Source organism: Dipodomys spectabilis, unplaced genomic scaffold (genome assembly GCF_019054845.1).
Source record: "Dipodomys spectabilis isolate Male_0828 unplaced genomic scaffold, ASM1905484v1 ptg000069l, whole genome shotgun sequence".
Classification (NCBI taxonomy): domain Eukaryota; kingdom Metazoa; phylum Chordata; class Mammalia; order Rodentia; family Heteromyidae; genus Dipodomys; species Dipodomys spectabilis.
In genome coordinates, this window is record NW_024870746.1 from 11,082,583 (window position 1) to 11,097,325 (window position 14,743).

At 43.8% G+C, this 14,743-nt stretch overlaps 1 protein-coding gene across 1 annotated transcript in view; it reads left to right on the forward strand.

The window, feature by feature from the left end:
* The window catches only part of Capn8 (calpain 8), a 61,582-nt gene that overhangs the window by 18,665 nt on the left and 28,174 nt on the right, over positions 1 to 14,743 (forward strand). The window contains exons 3-6 of the mRNA XM_042681979.1: positions 10,967 to 11,085; positions 11,593 to 11,726; positions 12,478 to 12,646; positions 13,716 to 13,799. Coding sequence (XP_042537913.1) covers positions 10,967 to 11,085; positions 11,593 to 11,726; positions 12,478 to 12,646; positions 13,716 to 13,799 — 506 coding nt within the window. The remainder of the gene's footprint in view (positions 1 to 10,966; positions 11,086 to 11,592; positions 11,727 to 12,477; positions 12,647 to 13,715; positions 13,800 to 14,743) is intronic.

Below are 14,743 nucleotides of genomic sequence, written 5' to 3' on the forward strand. Positions count from 1 at the left end.
AGCGAATGTGGAGAAGGTGTGTTTGGAAGCAGGTGGGTAGTGAGGAAGAGGGGAGCTGAGAAGTTATGCAGGGACTGAAGGAGGAGACATCATTCCTGAAATTTTCCTCTCCCCTTGGAAGGGGGACATGGATTTCTGATGGTGATATATCTATATCTATATCCATGTCTATATCTATATCTATCATACAACACACATACACACACACACACACACACACACACACACACACACGTAGTAGGTCATAGGGCTTGAACTCAGTCTTGGGTGTTGTCCCTGAGCTCTTTTGCTCAAGGCTAGCACTCTACCTCTTTGAACCACAGCTCCACTTCTGGTTTTCTGTTGGAGATAAGAGTCTCACGGACTTTCTTTCCCCAAGCTGGCTTTGAACCAGGATCCTCAGATCTCAGCCTTTTGAGTAGCTAGAATTACAGGCATTAGCTACCAGTGCCCAACTGTTGGCTATCTATTTTAAATAGTATTATCATGTTTGTCTTAGCTTCTGAATGCCCACTGCAGGGTGTGGGAGAGGCAGCAAACTCATCATCGGGCTGGACTAACTCTGGCACTGACTGTCTGACCTTAGGAGATCATTATATTGCTCAGAGCTTCCACTTTATCTACCTGGCAAATGGCTATTACATATACACTTTACCTCAGCCAAGCACTGGAAGTTTCAGTCAGGGGAAGACATTCGCTTTGTGCATTATATTAATGAGGATGTCATTTATGTGATTCCAGAGAAAACCTTGTGGGTGAAGGGCTGAACCTAGAACTGATTTTTATCTCTCTCTCTTCTTCATTTTGTAGGAACTCACCTTGTCCAGAAACCATTGGCCTAACCTACTTAAATTCTACTTTCAAGGGATCTATCATGGGAAGGCAGCTTTCAGATGTACAGGGCTTATTAACCTCAAGGACAGATGCAGGCTCAAAGGGAGTGCAAAGAAAGGGAAATTTAAACCTGACTTACTGGGAGAGTGGTGACAGGATGATGACTTAGTACAGAGCAATCCCCATATAGGGGTAGGTTTGCTGCTATGAGCTGTGGCTCTCAGAAGCATTTCCTTTGGCCCCCTTGATGTAGGAGACCTCTGTAGATAGCCAGAGGCTCTGGCAGAAGCTCCACCTGCAATTCCATGAAGGTCCTGCTTTGTCCTGGACACAGGGAGACCATGGAATTTCCCATAGTGAACAGAGATGTGGTCCCTCATTGGAGAGACTTCACTAAAGCTACTTAAGTACAACTCTGCTGAGCTCCACCCGCCCCTTCTTTGGTACTGAGCCAGTCTTAGATCTAAAACTGCTTTGATCTTCCTCAGAAGCCCTGGCCAAGGAAGTGGGGAACTAAATTTAGTCCAACCCAGCTTATAACGGTGCCCAATTCAATGGTTGAAACAGTTTCCAGCATAACTCAGTCCCTTTGGGATAACTGTCAGGCTTCTCACATCCTTCCATTCGCTCTCATTCCAAGATGGCACTGGGTGGGTCTGTAGTTACCTGTAGACGGGCCCTGTCTGCCAAGGTAATGTTGGCAAGGTTCTTACCATGGTCCTTCTTCTTGTGTTCCCTGCTGGCATCTCACTGGAGTTGTCCTATCCTTTTTCTGTTCAGGCCACAGAGGAACTGAGTGGGGTTTTGAAGAGACAGCAAGGCATCTCTGTCCAGTTGTGTCTTGCCACTATTATAAAGGTGATATACAGGGTGGTTGCAATTAAATAAGTCAGGTGAAGCATATGTTTTCTTTTTGGACAATGTCATCCCTTTCCTCAGTCTTTCCAATACTTCCCAATTTTTAACCCTATGGAGCTGCCTGGATTCAGGTAGAGCTTCTTTCCATATGGATTTTTCTCTGAGTCTCAGCTGGGGCGGAGGCCAAGAGGCCCTCAGTCCTCTGTGCACACCTCAGTCTATTTGGTCAACTCACCCTTGCGTGGGGTTTTGAAGCCCACAGGTCACTCTTCTTCAGTGTCTCACTTCCCTGAAGTTGTACTAGCAGATGAGGCTTGGGACAGAAAGGCTGGCCACCCACAGGGGAATATTAATCAAGATATTCAAGAAGTATTGAAAAAATACCACACCTGCAGTTACATTTACACTCCTCTGTATCTTTTATATCTTTTATGCCCCACTATTCAACTGGAACCTATACAGACTGTCATGCATCACTTAGCAATAGAGAGAATTTCTGGAAAAGGTGTTGATATATCAGCCTCTTAAAGTTACACAAAACAAATGCTATAAGCCAGTTCTTTGGCTGGGCCTCATGATGCCATCAAAAGATGAGGTAAACACAAGATGTATGGGGCTGCTGCTGCTTTAACATGTGCTGCTGTTTTATGATACATGCTTTTAATAAATAGAAGGAGTACACTCCAAGGATCAAATGATAATAGAATGAACATATCAACTGGCAGCATAGTCATATGTTGTCATTACCAACTGTTAGGTATTACACATGATTGCATGTGTTGTGTTTTTATAGACCTGGAAAGGTAGTAGGTTTGTTTGCACCAGCCTTATCACAAACACATGAGTAATGGGTAAATGAGCACTTACAGTGCCTACAGTGTTACTAAGTGATGGGAATTTTCCAGTTCCACTGTAATTGTATGAGACCCTATTATATATGCCCATGGTCAGCCAGAATGTCATTATACAGTACTTGATTATAAACCTATGTATCTAAACATTTCTCTTGCTACAGATTGTTCTTTTGCTCTATACTGAATCATCTTGTTCCATATCAAATGGAATATCATGATATAGTACTTGATTATAAATCAATATATCTAAGAATTTCTTTTGAAACAACCCTTTTTTGTGTTCCATATCAATTGATCTTGTACATCAAGCTGTGAGGTGCAGACCCACTTCCCACTTTACAGTTGGAAAAGCTGAAGACCAGGAGCTCAGTGACTTCTGTAGGTTCTAGAGGAAGCAAGATGTGAACACAGGCTCTTGAGCCCAAAGTATGTGCTATTTCTATGCATCCAAGCTTGTAGGTTTCTCAAGGGTAGGGACCATGTTTTTCATGAGCTCTCTTGTTGCAGTGTCCTTACTGTCCAGCTCACAAGGACACTGGTTAAGTGCTAATGAGTGTTGAAGACATCCCAAGTGACTTCATAAGTCTGAAGGGAGAGAAATCCACATCACATGTCTTCTGCAGATGGTTGGAGGATGGTACGAGATGAGGGTGACTTAGCAAATGATCTTGGGAGGACTGGAATTTAAATGGAGGCAAATGCTTATGATGTTCATGGGTAGGAACTTGGGAACTCTTGTACAAGCACCAATAACAGGTGTCTACAGTCCTTGGAGGGCCAGGTTAGAATGATCTCAGAGTCAACAGGAGCCCTAGGGATTATAAAAGGCTGTAGAGAGCTGAAACAAGATGTCAGGGCCCTCTGGACCTTGGGTGAAAGATGGCCACAGAGGAGGGGCTGACCTGCAGGCTGGGGACATAAAGGACCTAATTGAGTTACTGTCACCTAGGCTTAGTAATGCCTAGCTTTGTCTATGTTTACAGGAATGAGGGCCACCATCAGTGTGATTGGGAAGGAACAGGGAATGGTATAATTATATGGCTTGAAGGGCCTGTATGATAGACAAATTCCAAGATCACTAAAATCAGTGACATTTATAGTGCAAAGCAATACTCTGGTGTCATAGACTCACAATTTTTAAATTTTATTAGTGTAAATTAGTTGTACAAAGGGGTTTCATTATGATACTTACATGTATGCATATAATGTACTTTGATCAAATTTATCCAAGTCCCCCTTTTTTTTTGGGGGGGGGGTCTGGTCCTGGGGCCTGAACTCCTGGGCGCTGTCTCTCAGCTCTTCAGCTCAAGGCTAGCGCTCTACCACTTGAGCCACAGTGCCACTTCTGGCTTTTTTCTTTTTTCTTATGTGGTGCTGAGGAATCGAACCCAGGGCCTCATGCATGCAAGGCAAGCGCTCTACCACTGAGCCACCTTCCCAGCCCTAGAAGTCCCCATTTTATAATCATGGCCTCTCTTTCTTCCCCCTCCTCCTCCTTCTCTCCTTCTCTGCCTTCTCTTCATCCTCCTCCTCCACCTCCTCCTCGCTCTCCTCCTTCTCCTCCTCATCCTCCTCCTCCTCCCCTCCCCCTCCTCCTCCCCTCCCCCTCCTCCACCTCTCCTCCTCCTTCTTGCGCTCCTCCTCCCCCTCCTCCTCCTCCTCCTCCCCCTCCTCCTCCTCCTCCTCCCCCTCCTGCTCCTCCTCCCCCTCCTGCTCCTCCTCCCCCCCCTCCTCCTCCTCATGCTCCTCCTCCTCCTCCTCCCCTCCTCCTCCTTCTGTCTGGATTCTTGGGTGAAAACATCAAAATTTGTCTTTCTGAGTTTGGCTTATCTTGCTTAACATAATGATCCCACGTTCTATCCATTTTCTTTCAAATGACATTATTTCATTCTTACCTATTATTGAATAACATTCTATTGTGTACATGAAGCACATTTTCTTTATCTATCAAGTGATTGTTGGGCACCTAGGCTCATTTCACAAGTTGGCTATTGTGAACAGCGCTGCTATAAACTAGTGTGCAGCTGCCTCTAGAGTATGCTAACTTGTATTCCTTCTGATATACAGCCAAGATATCATATAGTAACTCTGTTTTTACCTTCTTGAGGAATCCTAGTACGGATTTCTCTATTGGTCACAGTGATTTATATTTCCAACAACAGAAGATAATGTTTTCTTTTCCCTAATCTTCACCAGCATTTGTTGTTTGTTTAATAGATGGAGTCTCAGTGTCAATATTTTTCTTTTTGCATGTTGTTTTATGGTTAAGGATGTTGAAAATTTCTTCATGGCTTTTTTGGCCATTCGTATTTCTTGTGTGTGTGTGTGTGTGTGTGTGTGTGTCCGTGCACATGCACGCGGGCACACACACAGAGACACACAGGTGTGTGTGCTTTCCCTTCCCTTACACATGGGATATTAGGCAGTGACACATTTTCCGTTATATGGGCGAAGATGTTTTCTACTGATATCTAGAGGCCAGGGACACTGCTCAACATCCACATCACAGAAGACAGCCTGCACAAGAAAAGTATTTGCTTTTCTAAATATCAACAGAGCTGGGTTTGAGTTACCTCTATACTGTAAGAGTTTGATTCAACCAAGAGAGTAGCTTTAAGTTCAAGGTCTTACTCTGGACTTACATAATATAAGCAGCCTTCTCTTTCCCTGTTTGAAATACCAGCGACTAGATGGGCAGGATCATAACACTTTCATGCTGGTAGTCAAAGTATAAGTTTGCAAATCATGTCTGACAAATTTACTTTGAAGTGAACTTATCCAGTAAACACTTTGTACTTTGTGAGAAGCCTGAAGCCCACAATCTGTCTCCAGTCAGCTTCTAGTCTAGCCAGAGAAGGTGATTTCCAACTAAGCTTCGATGTCATCCAAATGGTATAAATTACATGCTAAGGGCTTGAGAAGGCCTGTTCATCCACAGGAGGGTGAGAAGGAGGCTTCTGTGATTGCTTAGCGGTAAGCACAGAGCTAAATAAATGCCCTGTGCATAAAAGCTTCTTGAATCTTATTATAAGGAAAAGCAGGCGCAGGATGCCTCAGCTGTGCTAAAATACTGAGAATGGGTTTTAAAAAGTACAACCATTTATTAACAAGGTCAAAAATCTTTACATTATGTTTAGATGTACAATCAGTGAAACATTCTTCATTTTTTGCAACTATTTTCAGCTTGCTAGGGAGACCCAATTTCCATACTCATGAAGGGGAGGGAACTGTAAACTAGCCTATCAAAGGCATCCTGTCTCTGTCTGTTTCAGGCTCTCATTTCTTTCAGATAAAATTCCTTATTCAGTTACTCCATGTGAAGAATGCTCTAGACTGTCCAGTTGAAGTCCAATGTGATGGTAAAGATTAGGAGGTAAAGATTTGGGAAGGCAATTAGGTCATGAGGATGGAGCCCTCGCCAATGAGATTAGCGCCCTTATGAAAGACGTTCTGGAGAGCTCTCTTGTGCTTTCCACCCTATGAAGTTACAGTGAGAAATCCTCCTCTACAAACCAGAAAGAGAGCTCAACAGACGCTGCATTTACCCACATCCTAACTTTGGACTTCCAGCCTCTGGAGCTATGAGAAAGGCACCAAGTGGATACTGTTTTGTTATACCAGCCCTAACAGACTAAGGCAGATGGCGCCTCACCTCTTAAACAATTACTCTTCCACTTCCCCAAGATGGTGCCTGGATATAAGGAAGGCCAAAATAACCTGGCAGTGAGGGGAAGGGCCAGCTAGTCTGGGCACTGGGCACTGTCTTTTTTGGGTCCTTACTGACCTTCTGGACTTACGACTTAGGTATTGTGTGGTCTCTTTTCCTGACCCATCAGGGTACACTGGAACTTCCTGGGCTGACTCAGTCTCAGTTGAGTGCTGGGAGTGCCGCTGAGATGACACATCAGTGCACACATTGGGTGCACACCATTTCTGCACTAGACATCTGGATCATAGCTTCAGAGACTAGAGAGCTAAAGGCGTGTGTACTGGATCCTAAACGCTTTGTCCCAAGAGCCAAATTCATTCTTCATTGCCAATAAGGCCAGGAGGAGACACATAGCTCTGCAACAGGGCTGAGATAGATGAGGAACACTTGAATTTGGCAGTTAGTGAGTATCTCTGCTACAATACTTAAGGATCTCCACACCGCTAAATCCAATAGTCAGCTTTCAGTCCTCATTTTCTTAGATCTGTGTATTATCTTCCTCAGTTAGGCTTGCTCCTTACTCTAGTGGTTACCACTTCCCAGACTTTTTTTTTGGCAGTAGGAACTGTAATTTAATTATTATCCATTGTGTTCTAGCTCTTATTGATCTCATTTGATTGAACAATACCTGTTCAGTAGATATTGTTATTACACCTTTCATATAGGTACTCAGTCAAGGTGCAGAGGCTGTGTTTTTCTCAAGTTCACACAGCTAGTAAATGCCAGAAGCAAGTTTCTAACCTATATCTTACTTGATTTTTTTTCCAGTAAGGGGAGCATATTTCACTGCAATTTATCTGAAAAGGTTGTAAAAGTCCCTCCTCTCCCCTCCTCTTTGTCTAGCTTTTTGATGATTATTTAGAGATAGAGTCTCACAGACTTTTCTGCTTGGGTTGGCTTTGAACTCTGATCATCCAGACTTCAACTTCCCATCTAACTAGGATTACAGGTACATGCCACCAGCAGCCAGCATCTTTGTACTCATTTTTACTTGCCATTTTATATGGGCCCAACAGCCTCTTGACTGCTTTTGTAAACTAAAACTGTGCTCAAGGATCAAGGCTATATGTCCTTATTGAGAAAAGCCCACATAACTGCATCATAGGCTTTGAGGTAGCAGTTTCTAAAATATTTTTGTGCAATAGAATCCATGTCTCTCCTTTCAAGAGGGCTTTTAGAAAGGGATCACATTCATTTGTCCATGTCCTCTAGAAAAAGCATACTTGTCATAGGATTTCAACAGACATGCTCTCTGGCAGGAATCCAAATGTCTCCACACCCATGGCATCTCCTCAGAGCCTCTGGGTTTGTGGCAGTGACTGAATAGACTCTGTGAAAAGTCAGGAGTAAAGCAGGATGAAGAGAAAATTAAACCCTTCCCTGGCTGGTCAGGCCTATTTGATGTCAGCAATTGATGGATATTTTGTTGACGGGCCTCATTATAATGTAGGGTTTGCTCTGAGTGAGCTGTGAAGGAGCTTAGATTGGGAGCAAGAAATTCACATCAGAAGGGACCTGTAATGAGGGATATGCAGACACTCTGGTCCCCTTGAGAAGCCACCTGATTCAGAGACATGGCAGAGTGGTCACCCTGTCCACTCCCAAAGGGCTGTGTATCTGAGTCCATCCTGCCTGTTGATCTCTCCCACTACAGAGCTTTAGACCGCAAAGACCCTGATTCTGGCAGAGGAGGACTCTAGCAGGTCCACTGCATGCCCTCATGAGACCCTACTTTGGCCTAGACCTGGAAAATTTAGGCATAAAATATAGATAATGTGGTATTGGAGTTTTGAGAAAGAACAAAATGACTCATTAATTTGTTTCATCATTGGCTTATTTGTTTCTATTTATTAAAAAAATGTACTGCCCTAGACATTTATCTGCCATCTACTGAGGATACTGGAATGAGGGACTCCATATCTCTGCTCTGCAGGAATCAATCAGAGAAATGGAGAGGAGAGACAGATTCTATCAAATGGCCTGGAGAAGTACTGTCCCCCTCCCCTCAGGGAAGGGAAGTCTTGAGGCTGGGAGGCAGGCCGGGAGAGGCTCCAGGAAGGTACTACGGAGGAGTGGAAGTGTGAATGGAGTTTAGAGTCTAGGCTGTGTGCTGACTGTGGTCTGTGGAAGCTTGTGAAAAGTATGTAAGAGAGGCTAAAGGGGGTCTTTAGGACACACACACAAAATAAGAGGTGACTTCTGATGGAAGGGTGATTGTCAGGATAGCTTCATGGAGGAGGGGAAGGTTGGTGGCAATACTGAAGCAAGGATTCTGCAAACACCTGAGGAGTGGCAGTAAACAAGGTGAGGGCTCATGTTGGGCATACTCAGTCTTGACTGGAAGATTAGACTCATGTTGGGGGTATTGCAGGAGAAAGAGATAGATGTAGGTTGGTGCCATATTATGAAGGATCTTGATGCCCTGCCTGCAAAGGGTTTTTATTTCATTTCTAAGCAACGCAGGACAGGTGAACCAAGGAATAATGTCATTACAGGTGTTCATAGGAAAACTGGGGTGAGAGAAGCCAAATAGGAAGGAGGAGCTCTTATTTCACCCATTCTTTGGGAATAGCTTAGTCTATGCTTGCCATCCGTACCACCTAGCTCTGTGTCATCTTGAACCTCATGTTGAAGACCTGACGTGACCCAAGGATGGTGTTTGCTGGTGATGTGGGCCTGGTGACCAGGGAGGTGAGGAATAGTCTGCTTTCTTTTCCTTTTTCTTGATTGAGTAATTGGTCCTGAGGTTTAATCTCAGGGCCTACCCCTTTCTGGGAAGGTACTCTATCACTTGAATCATTCCCAATCCCCCAGCTCTTTTTGCTTTCATCATTTGAAAAATGATTTTTTTTGTTTTGCCCAAGCCAACCTGGATCATGATCTTGGACACTCTTCCTACAGAGCTGGGATGACAAATATGAATTAATGGATCGAGGCTGGCCTTGGATGATGATCCTCCTGACCTCAGCCTCTTAAATAGCTAGGATGACAGGCATGGGCCACACCGCTAAGCTTGAACAAGATGCTTTCTGGATCAGAAAAATTTTTCAAAAAGTAAATTTGTATTGTGTGTGTGTGTGTGTGTTTGAGAGGCAGTGATGGTTGGAGAAAGAAATTAGTTTGAGACCAAAGCATGGGCCTCTTTGTTGAGAAAGATAAGGTGATAGAGCTATTGGAGGTGATCCTCAGAGGTTGGTCCTGGGTCTTAGTTTGCTATTTGCTCAAACAACTGGACCAATGAAAAGTATAGTATGCTCACACCTGGATTATATATGCAACTTTGTCCAGAAGGCAAAAAGAAAATAGAGTTAGATAAGGACCTTGGGTGGCCTGTAAAATGTTGAAAGGACTTTCCGTCTGAAGACACATGGAAAATGTTCAGACTTCTTAATGGGAAAGATGAAGGCTGGGATGCACAGGCATGATTCTGGAGTTATACAAAGCAAATGAATAAGAGAAACAGGGATTTCACCACACCCTAGTAGACTCAGGGTGAGAGATCTGCAGTGAAACTGGAAAGAGACAATGTTAGGCAGGAAGAGGAAATATTCCTTCATGTGATGTAAAGGTCACTCAAGGACATTGGGTCCTTGATGATGTTGTGCCAAGAACACTGACCTGAATGTGAGCAAAGTCATATCATGTCCAAGATGGCACCCCCTAAGCAGAGGTTAAAGCCAGTGGTGCCTGGTGCCTGTGTCACTCATTCATATGGACACTAACACGTGACGATGACATCCCAGGAAACAGCATCCAGTGGCAGTGGTCTGTGAGGTCTGATTCACACAGATGAAGATCTTCTGTTTGTTTCTGAATTTAGTTGAATATTCAAAGTGATCAACACTGAGGAGTTTTAACCTCTCTTGACTTTTATTTCTTCCACTTCATATTATGATGATTTGATGTTAATGAGTACCTCCAGGGCATTATAAGCAACAAAGCATAGAGACTCGTACTGTGATCTCACAGTGAACTCTGAAACACAAAGGAGCCATACACTAAGAAAATCACACTGAGTCCATGACTTTTATCTAAGGCCATAGGAGCAAGGAACACACACACACATGCTCCTTCAATCAAATTTATTAGTTGCCAATGCAGAGACCAAAAGACTAATTTCTCCATTTTTGACCCCATTGATTGAGTGCCTAGCAGACATGCCAGGAAGGAGTGGAGGAGTAGAGAATTTGTACTTCTTAATTAAATAAACAACAATAACAACCAACAACGACCCTCCCCCACAAATAACCCAGCAAAAATGTGAGTCCTCAGGAGATGATTGCTACCTGTGCATTTCATACATAAGAGAAAGAGAATCTGCCCACTTGATTAACAGTGTTGCTATAGTGTGAATGTATGTATTGGATCCATATGTTAGAAACCAAGATGCAATACAATAGCATTAAGAGATGAGGCCTTAGGGTCTGAGTAAGTCATACCTTCCTGAATGGGATTAGTGCCCTTATAAAGAGGCTTCAAAAGATAGGGAAGTCTTTGGAAAGAGAGAGACGTTTTCACCCGACACCGAATCTGTTGTTGCCTTGACCTTGACTTCTAGAGATGTGAGAAGTAAATTTGCGTTCTTTATAAGTAACTAACTCAGCCTCAGGAATTTTGTTATAGCAACAAGAAAAGATGAAGTCAGACATGGAGGAACCAAGACAGTGAAGGCCCGATCTGACCAATGTGTGTCCCCTGTGCTGCTCTGCAGGTGACTGTTGGCTTCTGGCAGCCATTGCCTCCCTCACCCTGAACGAGAAGCTGCTTTATCGAGTAGTCCCCAAGGACCAGAGCTTCCAAAAGAACTATGCAGGCATCTTTCATTTCCAGGTATTGGGCTTGGTTTATGGTCTTTGTTACTACATTCCCTATCTTAAGTCCCACCCTAAGGTCTACTGAATCTGAAACTTCAGGGGGTGAGGCTAGTAATCCGTGTTCAACAACCCCTCCAGGAGATTCTGTTGCACACTGGAGTACATCCATCCCATCATCCTTGTGTCTATACCGTTCCTGTATCCTCCAGGCTACACGGCCGTGAGGAAAGCACTTTGTACTTTAGGATCGGAAGAGGGAGTCTGAGTCACCCAGTGTTGCCTTGGGGGTGATGTGGGAGAATATTCTCTTACCTATAAACTAAAAAGAGTGGATCAGTTGTTTCTTGGGACATGTGGCAGCTCTGTGTTTACAGATGAGGAGACATAGATCCTTTCCCTAAGGAGCCTGAAGTTTGCGAAAGACCCAATACGTGGCCACTGACAACACAGACCCCACTGAGGGCCAGTGAAGAGCTTGCCCATCTTTCCTCAGGCGAACAGCCTTGTGCTTTCTCATCCCTAGTTCTGGCAGTTTGGAGAGTGGGTGGAGGTGGTCATTGATGACAGGTTGCCCACCAAGAATGGACAGCTGCTCTTCCTCCACTCTGAAGAGGGCAATGAATTTTGGAGCGCTCTGCTGGAGAAAGCCTATGCCAAGTAAGTGGGGGCAAGATGGGAGCTATGTGGCTGAGGGTCCCCCCGAAAGCTTTCCCTGGCCCCTTTCCACACCTGGCTCCCTACTCCTACTCAGGGTGGTATAACCAAGATTTTTCACTACTGGACAAGTTAGAGAGAAAGCATCCTTCAAGAAGGAAGAGATAGCAAAATCCGCGCTGGGAGTTTAAGATCTTAGCTATGTGAATGAATATGTGGACGGCAGGCAGTTCACCTGCCTCGCTAGGCCATAGCTTTTTCCCCTTTCAAAGCCCAGCCTCAATTCTTAGGACATTGTGAATTCTTAAAACGTGATGATGAAGAAGAAAATAAATGTGCTTCGATCCCAAACTTAACAAAGTCTCTTCGTTTTGACATTTAATAACCAAAGATGCACTTTCTGGTTCTTTGAATTAGTGTTGTTTATGAATCCTCTTTCCTGTAATTCAGGTCCTTTCTAGTCCTGTTTCTAAAGCAAGCCTCAGCCAAGGTCTCTCAGCCTTGAGGGAAGGTCCCCTTCATCCCTGCTTGTGCCTGTAACCCCCTAGAAATCCAAGCCAGTTGTGTAAGGGTGTCTGCAATTGATCTAGTAAGATACTGAGCTGGACATGTGAAATAGTAGCCTGAGCATGTTCCAGGCTTGGAGTCAAAATCAGCAAAAAGCTCTCCTCAACCTTCTGGACCATAATATTGTAGGATTGTTCCTTGGTTGCTAATGGCAGAGCGTGGTGCATATTTCTTTCTTTTCCAACAGGCTCAATGGTTCTTATGAAGCGCTTGCTGGAGGATCCACAATAGAAGGGTTCGAAGATTTCACAGGTGGCATCTCTGAGTTTTATGATCTGAAGAAGGCACCGGGCAATCTGTACCATATCATCCGCAAAGCCCTTCATGCAGGATCTCTGCTCGGCTGCTCCATCGATGTGAGCCAGGACATTATTCTTTGTCCCCTCTTTTCAGGTGTGATAGGGGAGGGATGGGACAGAATTAACAGGCCTGAGAAGGCTTTTGGTAAGTCTAAGACTTGATAGGCAAATCGGGTGACATAATGGTCTACAGCATGTGGGAGCTGGTGAAGATCTCACAAGTGGCTAGGGATTGGGAATAGTTGCATTGTAGGAATCCCAATTTCCTTCTGTTAGAGTCCCTAATGTATAGCTAGAATTGCCCTGAGAATACAGCTCTGAGAATATACCTCTTTTTGCTAAATAATCTTGAGATTTTTGGAAACCCAACATGATGTTTGACAATATTCAGTGGATATAGAGTTTCCTGAAAGAAAAGGAAGAGGTTCTGAAACCAGGCAGAGTCATGGCCTGATAGGAAGGGATAGCTATATGGACCTCTAATGTGGTTGTGGAGACCAGAGGCCAGAGGCCACCATCTCCACAGGTCTATTGTTATCTGACCCTCTGACTGCTCTCTTTTCTTCTCTTACTGTCATTTCAGATAATCTCCTTCCATTGAGTAGGTATCAGGGGCCAAGCTCAGAGAATAAATGTCTGGTGGCCTTTTTAAAGGTTGGTTGGTTGAGCCATGTTCCAGGCTTGGCAACCACTCAGCACCTGTCTGGTCTATTAAAGAGGGTTGAATGGAGAAGGCTCTGTTTGTTTGTAGTTTATTGCTTTACCTCTGTAGTGTGTCTTTGCAAAGCCCTCCCTCCACCTTGTGTGATGTGTCTTTTTGTTGTTGTTGCTGCTGGCCCTGGGCTTGAATTCGGCCTAAATGCTTCAGCTCAAGGTGAGCGCTCTACCACTTGAGCCACAGTGCCACTTCCGGTTTTCTGGTGATTAATTGAAGATAAGAGTCTCACTAGCTTTCCTGCCTTGACTGGCTTTGAACTGAGATCCTCAGATCTCAGCCTCTTGAGTAGCTAGGATTACAGGTGTGAGCCACCGGTGCCCCATGTGATGTGTCTTTGTAAAGCATCATAGAGCTGGTTCCAACGAGGTCAGGTTCAGCTGTGCTAAGTGAACTTCCTTTTTGACCCAGGTCTCCAGTGCAGTGGAAGCAGAAGCTATCACCAGCCAGAAGCTGGTTAAAAGTCATGCATACTCTGTCACTGGAATTGAAGAGGTAAAATTAAGCAGGAGAAGGGGGAAGGGCTAATGCCACAAATTCAGGGCACTCCTGAGGAGATCATCACTAAGAGGTTCAGAGTTCAGTCTCTGAATGCACAGAGCCATGGACAGATATGGGGCTCATTCTCAGCTTCTCAGAGATGGGTTACCTAACCCCTCTGAGCTCTAGCTCTCTGAGTCTAATAAAGTGCAAGGTCTCTTCCACGGTATGGCCAGGAAAGTTTGTTGGTTACATTTTATACATATCCCAGTAAAATTATGCTCTACAGAGAAAGCAGTAGAAACTAATAGGAGTCTCCCAAAAATGAATGGTAAATTCCTTCCCCAAATTTCAGGATAAGATACAATAATGAGAAGTATGTAGATAATTATTTAGCCCAAGTAAAAGCATGCCCTATATTTTCATTATTTTTAATCTCCTATATTCAGTCAAATGGATTTAAGGTTGTTTACAATCAAAAGCACAGATACAATCAAAGCATACAACTAAGATAAAATTTATCCAAGTGGGATAAAGGCAGTGCTACAACTGGGAAATTGATTTTACTTTGAGTTTCCCAATGGCCAATGAGAAGACACATGCAATGGATATTCCAGCTCTTACTGTTTATTGTAATGACAGAAATACTCATTTCATGTACCTCTGTTTCATGAATGTGGTTTTAAAATCAATTCAGTTCCAGAAATATAACTCGAATATACATGTGAAAACATTGAGCTAGGTCCTAGGGAACTATATAAAGGAAATTAAGATGATCATGTCCTAATAGACCATTGTGTTTGGGTGTGTATAGAAATGCAAGCATGTGTATAGAGGTGTACAGAGGTAGATGGCAGCTCATACTTGGGTGTTCAATAAATTGTAGGGTAAGGTAAAAATCCTAGCCTGTTTTCTGTTTCTATAACAGAATACCTAAGACTGGGTAGTTTAAAAAGAAA